The sequence below is a fragment of the Nyctibius grandis genome, chromosome W (assembly GCF_013368605.1).
Source record: "Nyctibius grandis isolate bNycGra1 chromosome W, bNycGra1.pri, whole genome shotgun sequence".
Taxonomy (NCBI): Eukaryota; Metazoa; Chordata; class Aves; order Nyctibiiformes; family Nyctibiidae; genus Nyctibius; species Nyctibius grandis.
Genome location: NC_090694.1, coordinates 1,581,322 through 1,599,899, shown reverse-complemented (window position 1 = coordinate 1,599,899; position 18,578 = coordinate 1,581,322). Strand labels below are relative to the sequence as shown.

The window sequence follows — 18,578 nt, the reverse complement described above, 5'->3', positions numbered from 1 at the left end:
GACAAATGAAAATCTTCATTTTCTGTTTGGAAAGCAAAGCCCAGTTTGCTTTTCTGTGCACTGCTGTGTTACCCCTGAGTCGGGCTGTGGCCTTTGATCGGCCATCTTGCAGATGAGGTTTCCTCTGGTATTCCCACATTTTTTTGAGGGTGGTGAACCACTGGCACAGGTTGCCCAGAGAGGTGATGGATGCCCCATCCCTGGAAATGTTCCAGATCAGGTTGGACGGGGCTCTGAGCAACCTGATCTAGTTGAAGATGTCCCTGCTTATGGCAGGGGGGTTGGATTAGATGGCCTTTAAAGGTCCCTTCCCACCCAAACCATTCTATGATTCCTCTACCATTGAAGCTTGTACCCTGGGTGAGCACTGGGCTTTCACTCCATGTGTGATAAATGATTGGACAAAAACCCTCTTGTTTTTTGACCTGATGTATAGAAAAGCTTTTTATTTCCCTTTTGCAGAAATACGAGGAAATCCGCAAGAGTTTAGAAATGTGCAGCATTGAGAAGGATATTGATTTTTTTGTAAATTTACGCAAAACTGGAAGTTTGGCCCCAGGTAAGTGCTCAGTACAATCTCACAAAGTAGCGCTGGCTTCCTTGTGCTCCTCATGGAGCTGCTGCTCTGATCAGCATCAGTTTGGATGCAAAAACATTGATTTTGCAACATCCCTCCTTTCATTAACTGGCATGCAGCACTAGTCTCTGCCACTTACCACCAGCCCCTGAAGATAATCTCCCCTTTCCGTAACTTTTAATTTCCTGATCAGGCATTTTCCCAGAGAGAGGAAAGGCTTAGCAGCTGAATATTGGTGTTGACAAGTAGTTTATGCTTATAAAAGGTCTGTACTTTACTACTGTTAACTTTCCCTAGCTCCTGTTGTTTATGAAAACTACTATAATACACAGAGAAATCCAGCTCTGGTGAGAAGTCCGGTTCCTGTACCTATATCGAGGTAAGGGACATCACATGTTACAAATGATGCTCTCAAACAAAAAAAACGCATATTTTGTTGCTTTCAGTCTGTTGGAGGCTTGATTTGGGAGTATTAGAGGAAAATATTTCCCATGCTATGTAGTCCATCACTCTCCACAGCAAGAGTTAAGCCAACATGCTGCCTATTATAAGCTCTTCAAGGACCCCTTCAAGCCCAGTCAGAGGTTTTTGCCCCCCTTTTTGGGATCATTTCTCCCTTCTCATAGGTGGGAATCTTATTCTGGAAGTGCTTGTGGTGAGGGCGTGCTCATTTTTTCTTGTGCCGAGGGCGTGCTCATTTTTTCTTGTGCCAAGCCTCTTCCAGAAGTCCTTTGCATGGAGGTGAGGGGCTGTGGTGCTCAGACAGCAGGAAAGCAAGGCAGCAAAGGGAATACTGAATTTCATGTCTTGCTCTATCTGAGCTCCCTTCTAGAGCAGCCTTTGATACCAGAATGAAATCTTCTGGGCTTCCCTGCATGGTTCTCCATGTGGTCTGTCTATCTGAGGAGCAACGGATCAGTTAAAAGCATGTGTGGGTATAGAGGGAGGAATAGCAGAGCCGAATTCACTCCCTTGGGACAGAAGCTGGTCAGGGAGGACAGGGTGAAGGATGCTTCTGCCTGGGGGGAAGATGAAGATTCGGGGCTAAAGACTGTCGCTAAAGATGAGTGTGCCACTTTGGCTGTCACGTTGGGAGAGGAGTCATGTCCAATTATGGCTTCCTGATGTCTCACTCTGGGCAGAGGCATGTAAAAAGGCATGCCCTGAGGCTCACTTGTGAATGTTTCCCCAACTTAGTGCTTTTTGGTTACGTTTTCCTCTCCCCCACCATATCAGCTTCAATTCCCATGTTTGCCAAGCAGGCTGTTGGTGGTGAGCCCACCATGACATGCCTTGGTAGCAGGTCTCCATAAAGCCCAGGCTGGCCAAACCTCTTGCCCTGGCACAGAGCCAGGGCATTGTGAGTCCTGTAGCCACGTAGATCCTCAGCTCTGTGTTTCCTTCTGCGCAGGAGGGGACCTCTACCCACCCCGACCAGCATGCCAGGTGAGTTATTGGCTTTATGGGGTTTCTGGTCCCACAGAGAACACTCTGCTCTTGCTTTTCCCCATCAGATCGTGAGCTTTAGCTCTCTAAAGGGATTGCTTTAGGTGAAGCTCCTGCTATAAGTCCAGTCCCCACTGAAAGATGCTGGGAAGTTGGGTGCTGACTTTGGAGGCAAGGTTTCACCCAGGAGAATTTCTGATCAAAGCCCTGTGTGTAGGCATTCCTGAAGCTTAAGGATGTCTAAGATTGGGATCCCGCCTGTCTCTGCAGTTTGAGCCCTTCTCTGCTTCAACAGCATGAGCTATATCATTCGTCAGTGATGGGATACTGCAGTGGGACTCAGCAAAATGAAGTCGTGCTTTGGCTCTTGGGCAAATCAATGAGCCTCACTCCTCTCTACCTCCCCATCCCTTTAACGTGAGTGGCCAGTGCACGGTGTTTCTGTCTTGCATAAAGTCTCACAATGAGCACTTCTCATGAGCAGACCTAATTTTTTTGTGCTCTGTGTTTCAGGTGAGCCTGATTACACCACAGTTGACGGCTACAGCTTGGTACATCACTAATAGCCACAGTAAGTACTCACATTTGATGAAGGAAGTATTTAATATGAGATGCAGCTACAGAGGAGGGACAGTGGAGAAAGAAAGGCCACAGGTTAAGGGATGACATTCTGAGGTGACCAACTGGGAGTGACCATCATGTCAGCCCTCCCATCACTTGTCTGAGCTGGAGCGGTGGTTTAGATGCTGTCAATCCTGTTCTGTAGGTTCTCCAGGCAGAAGACACTGTTGGTCTGGCCAGCATGGTGGAGGTGGTGTTTCCAGTTATTCCCAGCCACACAGAGCTGAAGTGCTTCTCCGTTTTAAGAAAGTCTTTGAGGACTCTGATAATTATTTGTACATTCAGAAAGTGCCTTTGATCAGCAAACTCCTTGGACGGATATCCCATCTTCACACTCAGGGGAAGAAAAGGAATAGAAGCGATGGACCCAGACACAGGGGCAATCTGTGTCAGAAGAAGTTTTTGATTTGAAATTCTTCTAAAGTGCAGCCATCTGGGAGAGGCTGGAGCCTCCCACTCTCCAGATAACTAAGAAGTCATACGTGCCGAGGGGAACGCTGTGCGATGTTTTGGGCACGCTGGCTTTTGTTCAGGGCATATATATCCATCCTGTTGACGCGGAAGTTACAGGACACTGCTACACAACCAATATGATTAAGCAAATGCCGTTTATTAGCCGATACACCTGGATTAATATAGCAGTTCTATTTCCTTATCACGCGCCTACTTTATTATGATTGGTGCTTAATAGCAATCACGCCGTAGCAACCCACTTATGATACGTTAAGTCTTTTTGTCCACGCTCCCCCCTGCAACCTCCCATTGGTCAGTCCTTTCACCATCCCCCTGTGCTGTAACATGATCCTGCAGGTGCCAAGTCCAGCACTGTTCACAGTGATGTTTACTGTCAAGTATGCAGAGGTTCCGTGGGAAGCACACAGGAGATAGGCCTGTGGCCTTGCAGGTGTTAAATCTGGCAGAGGCTCTGTGGGAAGCACACAGGAGATAGGCCTGTGGCCTTTTACATCTGGCTCAGGAGGTGACCATTCTCTTCCAGAAACCCCTCCACAATTCCCCCTTTCTTTTTTTGAGCCAGAAAGGCCGTGTTTATCATCTGCTGCAGGGCCCTTTGCAAGCAGGAGAATAGACACGGCAATATCAGCAAGATAATACAAATCACAAACAATCCCATCAATAGCATTTTAATCAATCTGACCAGCCACCCTCCAATTCCCAGATTACCCAACCAATCATCCAGAAACCCATGCTGTTCCCGTATTTTCTGTGTGGCGTCCATGAGCTCTTTGATCTGCTTATGAATTGACTTGGAGCAATCATTCAGATCCATACAACACATCCCATCGAAATCCTGATATCCATAACCGTGCACTAATAATAAAAAGTCTATAGCAGCTCTATTTTGTAAGGTAGCATGTCAGATACTATCTACATCATTGGCTAATGTTCCTAAAATTCTAGAAGTTTGATCAGCTCTTTTTGCAACCCAGCAAGCTAAATTTTGCAATTGTGTTAGTCCTTGTGCAGCAGTGACACCCGGTGCAAAAATAGAGGAAAGAACTACTTTGGTCCTAGACCATAGTTCTACCTCATCTTTACATTCTTTCCCCAAGGTAGTGACACTTCTTTTAATCTTGTGTAGGTTAGTGTGGTTTAATATGACCTTTTGTGTAGGCATTAGTAAGCTTAATTTACCTATGGTACACGGACCTCCCAGTTTCTTACTGGGCAGCCCTGGCCAAGCCCTATCCCCACAAATTAGGAATAAACCTTCTGGTAATTTTCTAGGCATGGCCAAATCCGGTGCTGGCTCTGTTCGACTGCGGCCTACGTTTGCACACCAGATAGATTCATTTTGCCACAATGGATTACTGGGTGTGACATTTTGTAATCCCTTTATGTTGTTCTGATAAATGTTTGATCCCTCCGTATAACTGAAAAACACACAGGATTCCGCCCCTAAAGCTCCTAGGATGTCAAGTTCTTGGGGCTCTAAGGGACTGACAGGCAAGCTATCGTCCCATAAATCCCAATGTTCGCCACATTTCATTGCATTCTCACAGAGGCTCTGTTTCAGCACATTCAACCCTGCCACTATCTCCTTACTTTCAGATCTGTTTAAGGGGACCCCCACTAGAAATGTATGAAAGGGTTGTTCAGGTTGAGCTAAGGAGGCACAAAACTGCGTCTGGTTCAAGCTCCGCATCAGAGTCACCCAAACATTGTGACTCCCCTTCCACGGTGTTGGCAGAAGGACTGTCGGTGGATGTCCTAAACCTGTTACCATCGGGAGGGTGATGATGATGCATCCTGTTGTCCATCATGTTCTCTCCATGGCTTCACCCATCGGCTAGGAACCCACCGCGGTCCTTCCTCTGTTAAAACACAAGCATATCCTCGGACAGTCATTTTTACCTCAACGGGACCTTTCCATTCTCCTGTTCGCAAATCCCGATACTGTACCTTTACCTGTTCACATTTTTGTAGGCCAGATTGCAATGACGTGATGTACAACAATTGGGGGCGACTCTCTGTCCCCAGTAAGCCTTAAATAGTTCAACACATAAAGCACTTTTGCAAGTCTGTCGGAGAGTGGAACCACTTCTCCCCCTTTTTGTTTTTGCAAAAGCGACTTCAGAGTAGCGTGAGCACGTTCTACAATCGCCTGTCCCGTAGGTGAATAGGGAATGCCAGTGACACGGCGAATGCCCCATTGTTGACAAAAGCGAGCAAATGTTTGTGAAACATATGCAGGTCTATTATCCGTTTTAATTTCCTTAGGGCATCCAAGAGCGGCGATGGCAGCATGCATATGCTTCACAACGTGTTTTGCAGATTCACCTGTTTGAACCGTGGCCCAAATGGCATGTGAGAACGTGTCAATACTGACATGAACATATTTAAGACGGACGAATTCTGCCACATGAGTGACATCCATTTGCCATAGTTGCAATGCTTGCAGACCTCGGGGATTCACTCCGAGGCCAAGACCAAATCCAGCCTTCTGACAGGCAGGGCATGACTGAACGATGCCACGCGCATCAGAAAGCGTTATATTAAATTGTTTAGTTAACATTTTGGCAGATTGGTGAAAAAGTTCATGAGAAAGTCGGGCCTGTTCAAACAGATTAACTGTAGGGTTTTGACAAGCTGTAGCTACCAGCTTGTCGGCTGCCTCATTACCAATGGAAAGTCCTGCTTGAAACTGATGACTGCGAATGCGCGTAACAAAATAGGATGTTTGACGCTGATCTAATAAAAATAACAACTGCATTAATAGCATGTATAAGTGTCCTGGTTTGGCCTAAACCAGGCCGATTTTCCTTTCAGTGATTTTTGCTTTCAGCTAAGTCTCCTCTAAGTAACTGCATGTTTGCAGACAGTGTCTGCCTCCAAGACTGATAACGCCCGAAGTTTGTAGTTATCGCTGAGGCACCGGTAGGGATGTTGTGCAGTAAGGCTCTTGCTGTACTTATTCTTAGAGAAACCAAGGTCACTGCTGAATTCCTCACTGCTTACGAGTGAAGAGCCGAAGGGGGGTTGCAGCTGCAGTGGGGAGCAGACAGGGCAGGTGACCCAAAATTGACCAACGAGGGTATTCCATCCCACACACGTCATTCTCGGTATAAAGGGGGGGGATCACGAGGGTCGCGCCCTTTTCTGCTATGGCCGGTGTCCAAGGAGGACTCCGTCTGTTTTCCTGCTGCCCCCGATCCCGATCCGTGCATCCCTGAATACAGCTCTCGACCGTTGCTAGGCCCAGCCTGGGCCTTCCCGGAGCCTGCCCTGCAGTGCCGGTGGTGACGTGGCTGACTTCAGGGGAGGTCAATCTTGGTTTTGTATATATATTTGTATATATTTGATTATTTCTATTATTATTATTATATTTTTTTTTCATTATTATAGTTTATTAAAACTGTTTTAACTTTCCAACCCGGAAGCCTCTCTCCCTTTTCCCTTTCCCTTTCCCTCTGGGGGGAGGGGGGGGATAACAGAGGGCATCTGCCACAGGTTTAATAACTGGCCCAGCTTTAAACCGTGACAGATTTATTGGCGCCCAACGTGGGGCTCGAAAGAAGCTCCGACAGGTTGCTCTGATAAGTCGAATCCCAGCTCCAGTGGGAGGAGACCCGGAGAGCTCAGCTGAGAGAGTATCGGAGTTCTTCCTTTGAGATTTACGAGGGGTTGGAAATTAAAACAGATAGCGAAGATGGTAATGTCATTTTTGATCACTGTGCTATCTCGTCTCTTTATTAAGCCTTTTACAGAGTTAAGTGTAATAATACCTTACTTGCCGTTGTTTGTTAGTGTTTATGTGCAGTTTATCATTGCTGGGTACTGGTCAACATGCATTGTTTTGTTATGGCGTTTTGTACGGATTTATGTCGTGATAAACTGGGTTGTTACTGCTCTGACCTCGGTAGCAGAGATTTTATCTGCGCACTCTGGGAGTCCTTTAGCTGATTCTGTTAATGATTATACTTCCAATTTTACTTTGGGAAATAGTACCTTCTCCTTTTCTGCCAAGGTGATTCCACTAGATTTTGCGAAATTAGGATGGTGCTGTCTAGGTGGCATGGTTTTATTTTCGTTTGTCCTGAATGTGTTTCTGGTGTGGTATGTGATTAGATGTCAGTGCAGCAACAGCGGTAGGTATCATGCTGCCCCTGTAACCAGGAGAAAACACAGAAAGAAATCAGCTAGTAAAGTGAAGGATGATGACTCAGAGCCTTCTAAGGCAGAGCCAGCACAGGACCCAGGTGAGGGCCCTTCTCAGGCAGAGTCAGGGCCTGACACAGAGGGGGGTTTCCTTGATCGTCTTTTTAAAGCAGACCCATTACACAAGAAGGACAAGAAAGGTCCTTCTAAAGCAGAACAATCACAGGAGGACTCGGACTCGGAAGTAGAAATAACCTACCACTCCTTATCCCTGAAAGAACTGCGAAATATAAGAAAAGATTTTAGTCGTTATGACGGTGAGCCAATTATTACCTGGTTGCTCCGATGCTGGGATAATGGGGCAGATAGCATAGAATTGGATGGTAGAGAAGCCAGACAGTTGGGATCCCTGTCCAGAGATGGTGGTATTGATAAGATGCTTCCAAGAAGGTCAAACAGTATCAGCCTCTGGAGGCGACTCTTGTCAGCTGTAAAGAGCAGGTATCCCTATAAAGATGATGTTATGAGCCACCTAAGCAAATGGACCACTATAGAAAAAGGTATTAACTACCTTAGAGAACTGGCTGTGCAAGAGATCATTTATAAACACCCTCAGGACATTGTAGATCCTGTAAATCCTGATGAAGTGGAATGCAACCGATCCATGTTCCGGAAGGTTGTGAAGAGTGCTCCACCAACACATACCCATACATTGTCAATATTAGTCTGGGGAGAAGATCCTATGGCACGACCTAATGTGGGCGAAATGGCTAACTATATGCGACAGTATGAAGATAGTATTTCTTCCCCACTGCAGGCCCGTGTCTCGGCTGTGGAAAAACTGACTAAGGAGAACAAGGACTCATTTAAACAACTGTCAGATAAACTGTCCAGGATCGAGAATAAACTTGACTCTCTACCTACACAGGCCCGTGTTGCAGCCTTTAGGAGGAAACGCCCTCCTACTGGACCAGCTCAAAGGAAACGGGACACGTCACGAGGTATCCTGTGGTTTATCCTGCGTGATTATGGGGAGGACATGAACAGATGGCATGGACAACCTACCAGTACCCTACAGGCGCGAGTACGTGAGTTGCAAGCTAACAGAAATACCAGTGAGAATTTTCCTAGGAGGATGGCTGCTCCAGTTACCAATGAGCAGGACCCCAGTCAGGGTAGATGGGCCTCAAATCCTTTTTTTCCAAGAGTGAATAGGGGAAATGAAGGTCCAATCCCCGTGAGCTGCACGAATCCAGTCTTTAATTAGAGGGGCCCTGCCTCCAGCCAGGAGGAGGAGAGGGACAACCGAGTTTATTGGACTGTGTGGATTCGATGGCCTGGCACATTAGAACCACAAAAGTATCGAGCCCTGGTAGACACTGGTGCACAGTGCACCCTCATGCCATCGAATCATAAAGGGACAGAATCTGTCAGTATCTCGGGAATAACAGGGGGATCTCAAGAGTTATCTGTATTGGAGGCCGAAGTGAGCCTAACTGAAAATGAATGGAAAAAGCACCCCATTGTGACTGGTCCAGATGCTCCGTGCATCCTTGGCATAGACTACCTTAAGAAAGGGTATTTTAAGGACCCAAAAGGATATAGATGGGCCTTTGGTGTAGCAGCTGTAGAGACTGAGGACATTAAACAGCTGTCTACCTTGCCTGGCCTCTCAGAGGATCCTTCTGTTGTGGGGTTGCTGAAGGTTGAAGAACAACAGGTGCCAATTGCTACTGCCACGGTGCACCGACGACAATATCGCACCAATCGAGACTCCCTGATCCCCATTCATAAACTGATTAGACAATTAGAAAATCAAGGAGTGATTAGCAAGACTCGCTCACCCTTTAATAGTCCTATATGGCCAGTGCAAAAGTCTAATGGAGAATGGAGATTAACTGTGGACTATCGTGGCCTAAATGAAGTTACACCACCTCTGAGTGCTGCTGTGCCAGACATGCTAGAACTTCAATACGAACTGGAGTCAAAGGCAGCCAAGTGGTACGCCACTATAGACATTGCTAATGCATTTTTCTCTATTTCCTTGGCACCAAAGTGCAGGCCGCAGTTTGCTTTTACCTGGAGAGGTATCCAGTACACCTGGAATCGACTGCCCCAGGGGTGGAAACACAGTCCTACTATTTGCCATGGACTGATCCAGACTGCACTAGAAAAGGGTGGAGCTCCAGAACATTTGCAATATATTGATGACATCATTGTGTGGGGTGATACAGCAGCAGAAGTTTTTGACAAAGGGGAGAAAATCATCCAAATTCTCCTGCAAGCTGGTTTTGCCATAAAAAGAGGCAAGGTCAAGGGGCCTGCCCGGGAGATCCAGTTTTTAGGGATTAAATGGCAAGATGGGCGTCGCCAGATCCCGATAGAGGTGATCAACAAAATAACAGCTATGTCCCCACCAACTAACAAAAAGGAAACACAAGCCTTCTTAGGCGTTGTGGGTTTCTGGAGAATGCATATTCCAGATTACAGCCAGATTGTACGCCCTCTTTATCAGGTGACCAGAAAGAAAAATGATTTTCAGTGGGGTCCTGAACAACAACAGGCTTTTGAACAGATTAAACAAGAAATTGTGCATGCAGTAGCCCTTGGGCCAGTCCGTACGGGACAAGATGTTAAAAATGTGCTCTACACCGCAGCTGGGGACAATGGTCCTACCTGGAGCCTCTGGCAGAAAGTGCCAGGGGAGACTCGAGGTCGACCCCTAGGATTTTGGAGTCGAGGATACAAGGGCTCTGAGGCCAATTACACCCCAACTGAAAAAGAGATACTGGCAGCATATGAAGGAGTTAGAGCTGCCTCAGAGGTAATTGGTACTGAAGCACAGCTTCTCCTGGCACCCCGATTACCAGTACTAGGCTGGATGTTCAAGGGTAAGGTTCCTACTACTCATCTGTAGAGGGGTTTTTGGAGCAGAATGGTCATGTAATGAGCCAGAAGTATGAGAGTATGGAGTGAAGGCCTAGCTGCGTGAGAAGATTCATGTAGCTAGTGTCAACAAGCCGACCTTCGAGAGATGAGGAAAAACAGCAGCTGAGCAAACAAGAATTGAGGGAGTAGCCGGTGGGAGCCGAACACGGAGGAGAAGAAACAAGAACTGATGGAGCCAATTAAGGAAGGACCAGTGGCAGAGCAGTGACCAATCAACACATCAAAGAAGAGTATGTTTAGTAATATTAACGAATAGCAATGCACATGCTTACAGCTAGGGAAAGTACAAAATGTATAAAAGGGACAGCTTATGCTTAATAAATGTCTTCACTTTGATTCACATTGGATTTTGTGGAGGCGTGTTCCTTCTCCTCAGATGGTGACCCTGATGAGACGCTGATCGACGGCAAGTTCGGGGAATAGCCCAGAAGGAGGTACACCGGCTGGAGTACGGCTCAGCAGGTCTGAAGACCGGGGCGAGACGGAGGACGACTCGCAAGAAAAGAAAAGAACGTTGCAACGGGACACTTAGTGAGGTGAGCAGCCGGGGGAAAAAGGAGATGGGCCAAAATATTTCTAAAGAAGAAAGTGCGATAGTAAGGCTTCTCCTACATATCCTCTCTAAGAGAGGAGTGAAACATGATGAGCATTTGCTCCGGAGACTGTTAGTTTGGTGTCGAGAGCATGGGTTCCCTTCGGACCCCCAGAGCGCTTTTAAGGTGGACACTTGGGAAGATATTGGAAAGGGTTTATGGGAAGCAATAAGCAGTGGGGAAAAGGAGGCAATAGAACTGGCAACTGCATGGAGGGCTGTTCTTACTGCTCTTCAAGAAATGAAAGCAGAGAGGGCTGTTGCAGCAGGGGCTTTTACGGCTCTGCGTCCAACAGAGGTTAACCCTGGGGCGAGAGGTCTTCGTGTTTTTGGTCAGCCGCCAATACCGGTTTTTTCAAACCCCTCCGCACCACCAGAAGAGCAGGAGAAAATTGAAATACCCCCTAAACCAACAGGGGAGCCCCCTAAACCGGAGGAAATGGAGGTTGATGAGCATCAGCCCGAGCCCACCCCCCCACCCTTCAAGCCTCCGCGAGCCGCCAATCTCGCAAATCGCGCCGAATACGAATATCCCCCTCTGCCCCCGTCGTCTCCCCCATCGCCTGCCGGCGGTCCAGGGAAATTTAAGGATCCGGTGGCTTGGGCGGAAAAATTGTTAGCAAAATTACAAGACCTGGAAAGACAGACGACCTTAACTGAGCGACAGCATAAGGAGGAGCAGAGGAGAGAAGAAGAAAGGGAACGCCTACGCGGGGGGGCCAGGGGGGCCGGGGGGGGTGCTGAGGCGGCTGGGACTAGCCGCATGAGAAATATGGATGGGAATGTTGGTATGCACTCTGTCATGGGGGACGGGGGAGGAGACGATCCACGATTACGGTGGCGAGGAGTTATACGGAATGCGCTAGTGGAGGGGGAGATTCTGCCCACAGCTTTCCCAGTTATTTTGGGAAATCGGAGAGAACCACCGCACTGGGTAGGATTACAGTGGGAGATTGTTAAGGAGGCACGGAAAGCGGTACAACAAAATGGGTTGCATGCACCTTATACCCAAGCATTTATAAATAGTATCTTTATGTCCATGCTTTTAACACCTTTTGATTTTAAGCAATTGATGGCGATGATTTTAACCCCGATGCAGGAACTCTTGTGGCGGACGAGGTGGCATGACGCAGCACAGGCTGCAGCGGTGGAAAACCTGGGGAGGGGAGATAATGATCCTCTTTTAGGGATAACATTTGACCAACTGGTGGGAGAAGGGCAGTTTAGTGATCCACAACGACAGGCACGACTTAGACCAGAAGCCTTGGCACTTACTGCCACCTTAGCCCGAGAGGCTTTTAAAACCCTCCCAGAAGATGGGAAAGTAATTCCTGCCTATACAAAAATAAGGCAAGGTCCATCTGAGCCTTATATGACATTTTTAGAAAGATTGCGTGAAGCATTGGAAAGGGCATCGCTGACCGATGTAGCTCGAGAGGCGTTGCTAATGTCGTTGGCAGTCGACAATGCTAATCCTACTTGTAAGCGCATTTTACAGACATTACCCAAAAATTCTAGCCTGGCAGAAATGATGGATGCGTGTGAGCGCGTAGGAACAACGGAAGAAACAGCAGGATACATGGCGTCAGCCTTTGCGGCTGCGGTGAAACCTCTAGTACGATCAGGGAGAGGCGATCAGGGACCAAAATGTTACAACTGTGGCAAACCGGGACACCTTAAGGCTCAATGCCGAGTAAAAAGTCACGAGTTTGCAGGGACCTGCAATCGCTGCCGGAAATACGGTCACCGTGCAGATGAATGCCGATCTAGATTCACTAAGCAGGGAACTCGGCTGGGAAACGGGGGGGCGAGCGCGAGGAGACCCAGCGCGATGACACAAAACAGGTCTTCCACCCGGGCTGCCTGGATGGCGTCGCCGCCGCCACAAGAGGGAGTGCTGGGGTCGACATTGCCACAGCAGTAGAGGTGACTCTGATAGACCCGCAAGTGCAATGTATACCCACCGATATGAAAGGCCCACTGGGTCACGGGTTGAGTGCCTTACTTATCGGGCGATCCTCTACGACCCGAAAAGGTCTTTTCGTTTTACCCGGTATAATCGATGCCGATTTTACAGGGGTCATATCTATTATGGTATGGACCCCCCTGCCACCAATTCATATACCCAAAGGAGAAAAAATTGGACAACTGGTCCCCTTTAAATCAGCTGTGCCCACAGCTGGGAATCAGATAAGAGGGGCTGGGGGTTTTGGATCAACAGGCCAGGCTGACATTTATCTGGCAATGGATATCAGTAAGGCAAAACCAACAGAACGGGTAACACTAAAAGAACCTGGTGGGAAAACTTGCGTGGTAATTATGCTGATTGATACTGGAGCAGACGTTACAATAATCAGTCAAGCAGCGTGGCCTCATTCGTGGCCATTGGAGATCCCCCCTACGCCCATTTTGGGGGTCGGGGGAATACAGACCACTAAAATCAGTACAAATGTGATTTGTTGCAAATTGCAGGATGGGAGTACCTGTACAGTAAGACCATATGTGATGCCTGTCCCCATTTGTTTACTGGGGAGAGATGCATTAAGTCAATTAGGGGCACGCTTGGTAACTAACAGTGAGGGTTTTTAGAGGCGGCCATTGATGAAGGGCGACCAATCCTAAAACTAACCTGGAAAACAGAAACCCCAGTTTGGGTTGATCAATGGCCGCTGTCTGCAGAAAAAATCGCCCACCTCGAAAGCTTGGTACAGGAGCAACTGGAAAAAGGTCATATTGAGCCCACAACAAGCCCATGGAACACCCCAATATTTACTATTCCGAAAAAAAGTGGCAAATGGCGTTTGTTACATGACCTTCGAAAAATCAATGAGGTCATGGATGATATGGGAACCCTACAACCAGGGCTCCCATCCCCCAATATGATCCCTAAAGACTGGGACATTTTAATCATTGACTTAAAAGATTGTTTCTTCACCATCCCTTTGCACCCTGATGACTATCAGAAATTTGCTTTTTCGGTGCCATCAGTGAACAAAGCTGCACCTATGAAACGCTATCATTGGGTTGTGTTACCACAGGGAATGAAAAATTCACCGACAATGTGTCAAATGTATGTGGCCTGGGCACTTGCTCCTGTGCGAAGGAATTTTCCAAATTTGATTATATACCATTATATGGATGACATTCTAATAGCAGGGAAACAATTGGATAAAAAACAATTGATTCATACACTGCAGACTGAACTAGCAAAAGGTGGATTGCAAATAGCTCCAGAAAAGGTACAACAGGAGGAAAACTGGAAGTACCTTGGGTGGGAAATTACCAAAACAACTGTTAGACCCCAAAAACTAGAAATTCGTGTGAATATCAGTACTTTAAATGATGTACAAAAACTGTTGGGAGACCTCAATTGGGTGCGAACCCTGTGTGGTCTCACCAATGCTGAATTGGCACCTTTGATGCAATTGCTAAAGGGAGGAGGCGGTGCAGATGCCCCCCGCACATTGACACAGGAAGCTGAGCAGGCATTGAAACACCTGAGTACCAAAATAGCTATGGCATACACTCACCGTTGGGACCCAGATTACAGTATTGGAGTATTGGTTATCAATCACGATCGCCACCCCCTGGCATTAATTATGCAGTGGGTGACTGACAAGGATCCTCTACATGTGCTGGAATGGATCTTTTTGCCTATGCAACCAAAACGTACCATCACTACGAAAGTAGAGGCCATAGCACAACTTGTAATGAAAGGAAGGCAGAGGGTTGTAGAGATAGCAGGCGTCGAACCTGCTTTTTTGGTTATTCCACTGGTTGCAGAGTATCTACAATGGGCATTACAAAATTCCATACCATTACAAGTTGCGTTATTGGATTATAGGGGCGAGTTGAAGGTACATCTACCCCCTCACAAATACTTCTCCGTGCTGCAATTGGGTCAATGGGAAGAATTACCAAAAAGGTCAGAACGTCCGGTCAGTGGTGTCACCGTTTTTACAGATGCTGGAGGCAAAGCTCAAAAAGCAGCACTAACATGGTTAGACAATGGGAAGTGGCATGATGTAATTTTATCTGACATTCAAGGGTCTACACAACAATTAGAATTGCGAGCTGTGGTGGAGGTCTTCAGGCGATGGAACACAGCACCTGTTAATGTGGTATGTGACTCTTTATATGTCGTAGGGATTGTCCAGAGGATGGAGCGTGCTCTGCTCAAAGAGATAGCTAATGAACAACTATACCAACTTTTTCATGAATTATGGCTTTTGCTGACAGAGCGACTGCATCCATATTTCATCACACATATCCGTAGTCACACAGGACTCCTGGAAGGCTTAGCTGAAGGCAATGCTCGGGCAGACAAACTTGTCGCACCTGCCTGGGCTGCGCCTTCAATTGATCGCTTCGCTCAAGCACAACGATCTCATGCCTTTTTCCATCAATCTGCTAAGGTACTGCGGCGTCAGTTTGGGCTACGCAGTGCAGATGCACGTGGGATAGTCCAGTCCTGTCCAGACTGTCAACATCTTGGGGGTGGTTTAGCACCTGGTGTCAACCCCCGCGGTACTGGACCGTTGGAGATATGGCAAATGGATGTAACACACATCCCCGAATTTGGACGGCTGAAATATGTCCACGTGAGTGTTGACTGTTTCTCCCTTGCTACCTGGGCTACAGCACAAACAGGCGAATCCAGCAAACACGTTCAACGACACATGCGTTCTGCTATTGCGGCCCTGGGCATTCCACAGACGATTAAAACGGACAATGGCCCAGGCTATGTGGCACGTGCCACACAGGACTTTTTCCAACTGTGGGGTATAACACATATAACAGGTGTCCCACATTCACCAACGGGACAAGCTATTGTGGAGCGCATGAATCAAACTCTGAAACACCTTTTACAAAAACAAAAAGGGGGAGAGCCAGGGCTATCTCCTCCTGACAGGTTGTGTAAAGCGCTTTATGTACTAAACTTTTTACGCTTGCCACAGGACTACTCTGTACCTCCAGCAGTAAAACATGGTGCAGGGTTAAAGGGAGGTATGGAGGCTTTTCAGAAAGAACAGGAACAAGCCAAAGTGATGGTAAAAAATGGGGTGACTGGTGTGTGGGAAGGTCCAATGAAATTAATAACGTTGGGTCGAGGGTATGCATGTGTCGTTACAGATACAGGAGCCAAATGGGTACCAGCTAAGTGGGTGAAGCCGTGGCTACAAAAACAACCTGAACTACAGGAGCCAACTCAGGATCTGCCTCGGAACACTGACCTCTCGAGAGATCCAGTGCCCTGACTGCGGGAAGTGTGAAAAAAGGTTTGCGTGGGAGGTATAGAAAAGGGAGCAAAAGGCGCAGTCATGATAAAGCAAGGGGTTGTTTTTTCTGTGTTAAGCCTGCTTTGGATCCTGGACCTGACAAAAGGTCATCAACCGATAGTCCTTCCACCTACACCATGGAAGGGGAGTCACAACGTTTGGGTGACTCTGATGCGGAGCTTGAACCAGACGCAGTTTTGTGCCTCCTTAGCTCAGCCTGAACAACCCTTTCATACATTTCTAGTGGGGGTCCCCTTAAACAGATCTGAAAGTAAGGAGATAGTGGCAGGGTTGAATGTGCTGAAACAGAGCCTCTGTGAGAATGCAATGAAATGTGGCGAACATTGGGATTTATGGGACGATAGCTTGCCTGTCAATCCCTTAGAGCCCCAAGAACTTGACATCCTAGGAACTTTAGAGGCAGAATCTTGTGTGTTTTTCAATTACACAGAGGGATCAAACATTTATCAGAACGACATAAAGAGATTACAAAATGTCACACCCAGTAATCCATTGTGGCAAAATGAATCTATCTGGTGTGCAAACGTAGGGCGTAGTCGAACAGAGCCAGCACCGGATTTGGCCATGCCTAGAAAATTACCAGAAGGTTTATTCCTAATTTGTGGAGATAGGGCTTGGCCAGGGCTGCCCAGTAAAAAACTGGGAGGTCCGTGTACCATAGGTAAATTAAGCTTACTAATGCCTACACGAAAGGTCATATTAAATCACACTAACCTACACAAGATTAAAAGAAGTGTCACTACCTTAGGGAAAGAATGTAAAGATGAGGTAGAACTATGGTCTAGGACCAAAGTAGTTCTTTCTTCTATTTTTGCACCGGGTGTGGCTGCTGCACAAGGACTAACACAATTGCGAAATTTAGCTTGCTGGGTTGCAAAAAGAGCTGATCAAACTTCTAGAATTTTAGGAACATTAGCCAATGATGTAGATAGTATCCGACATGCTACCTTACAAAATAGAGCTGCTATAGATTTTTTATTATTAGTGCACGGTCACGGATGTCAGGAGTTTGATGGGATGTGTTGCATGGATCTGAACGATCATTCCAGGTCAATTCATAAGCAGATCAAAGAGCTCATGGATGCCACACAGAAAATACGGGAACAGCATGGGTTCCTGGATGACTGGTTGGGTAATTTGGGAATTGGAGGGTGGCTGGTCGGATTGATTAAAATGCTATTGATGGGATTGTTTGTGATTTGTATTATCATCCTTGTATTACCGTGTTTATTCTCCTGCTTGCAAAGGGCCCTGCAGCGGACAATAAACACGGCCTTTCTGGCTCAAGAAAAGAAAGGGGGAATTGTAGAGGGGTTTTTGGAGCAGAATGGTCATGTAATGAGCCAGAAGTATGAGAGTATGGAGTGAAGGCCTAGCTGCGTGAGAAGATTCATGTAGCTAGTGTCAACAAGCCGACCTTCGAGAGATGAGGAAAAACAGCAGCTGAGCAAACAAGAATTGAGGGAGTAGCCGGTGGGAGCCGAACACGGAGGAGAAGAAACAAGAACTGATGGAGCCAATTAAGGAAGGACCAGTGGCAGAGCAGTGACCAATCAACACATCAAAGAAGAGTATGTTTAGTAATATTAACGAATAGCAATGCACATGCTTACAGCTAGGGAAAGTACAAAATGTATAAAAGGGACAGCTTATGCTTAATAAATGTCTTCACTTTGATTCACATTGGATTTTGTGGAGGCGTGTTCCTTCTCCTCACTCATCATGCAACTGATGCTACATGGAGTAAATGGATTGCATTAATTACACAGAGGGCTCGAATAGGAAACCCTAATCGCCCAGGAATCTTAGAAGTGATCATGGACTGGCCAGAAGGCAAAGACTTCGGAATGCCACCAGAAAAGGAGGTGACACGTGCTGAAGAAGCCCCACCGTATAATGAACTACCAGAGGATGAGAAGCAGTATGTCCTGTTCACCGATGGATCCTGCCGTCTTGTAGGAAAGCATCGGAAGTGGAAAGCTGCTGTATGGAGTCCCATACGACGAATCACAGAAGCCACAGAAGGACAAGGTGAATCAAGTCAATTCGCAGAGGTAAAAGCCATCCAGCTGGCTTTAGACATTGCTGAACGAGAAAAGTGGCCAAGGCTGTATCTTTATACTGACTCATGGATGGTGGCAAATGCCTTGTGGGGGTGGTTAAAACAGTGGAAGCGAAGCAACTGGCAGCGTAAAGGTAAACCTATTTGGGCTGTTGAACTGTGGCAAGATATTGCTGCTCGGCTAGAGAAACTAGTCGTGAAGGTACGTCATGTAGATGCTCACGTACCTAAAAGTCGGGCAACTGAGGAACATCGAAACAACCAACAAGCAGATCAGGCTGCTAAAGTGTTCCAAATAGATTTGGACTGGGAACATAAAGGTGAACTATTTTTAGCTCGGTGGGCTCATGACACTTCAGGTCATCAAGGGAGAGACGCAACATACAGATGGGCTCGTGACCGAGGGGTGGACTT

At 47.0% G+C, this 18,578-nt stretch overlaps 1 protein-coding gene across 1 annotated transcript in view; it reads left to right on the top strand.

Moving 5' to 3' along the window:
* The window catches only part of LOC137675708 (proline-serine-threonine phosphatase-interacting protein 2-like), a 31,475-nt gene extending 28,135 nt beyond the window's left edge, over positions 1–3,340 (top strand). The window contains exons 11-15 of the mRNA XM_068421900.1: positions 463–559; positions 875–956; positions 1,989–2,023; positions 2,537–2,594; positions 2,790–3,340. Coding sequence (XP_068278001.1) covers positions 463–559; positions 875–956; positions 1,989–2,023; positions 2,537–2,586 — 264 coding nt within the window. The 3' untranslated portion in view covers positions 2,587–2,594; positions 2,790–3,340. The remainder of the gene's footprint in view (positions 1–462; positions 560–874; positions 957–1,988; positions 2,024–2,536; positions 2,595–2,789) is intronic.
* Positions 3,341–18,578: the final 15,238 nt, after the last annotated feature.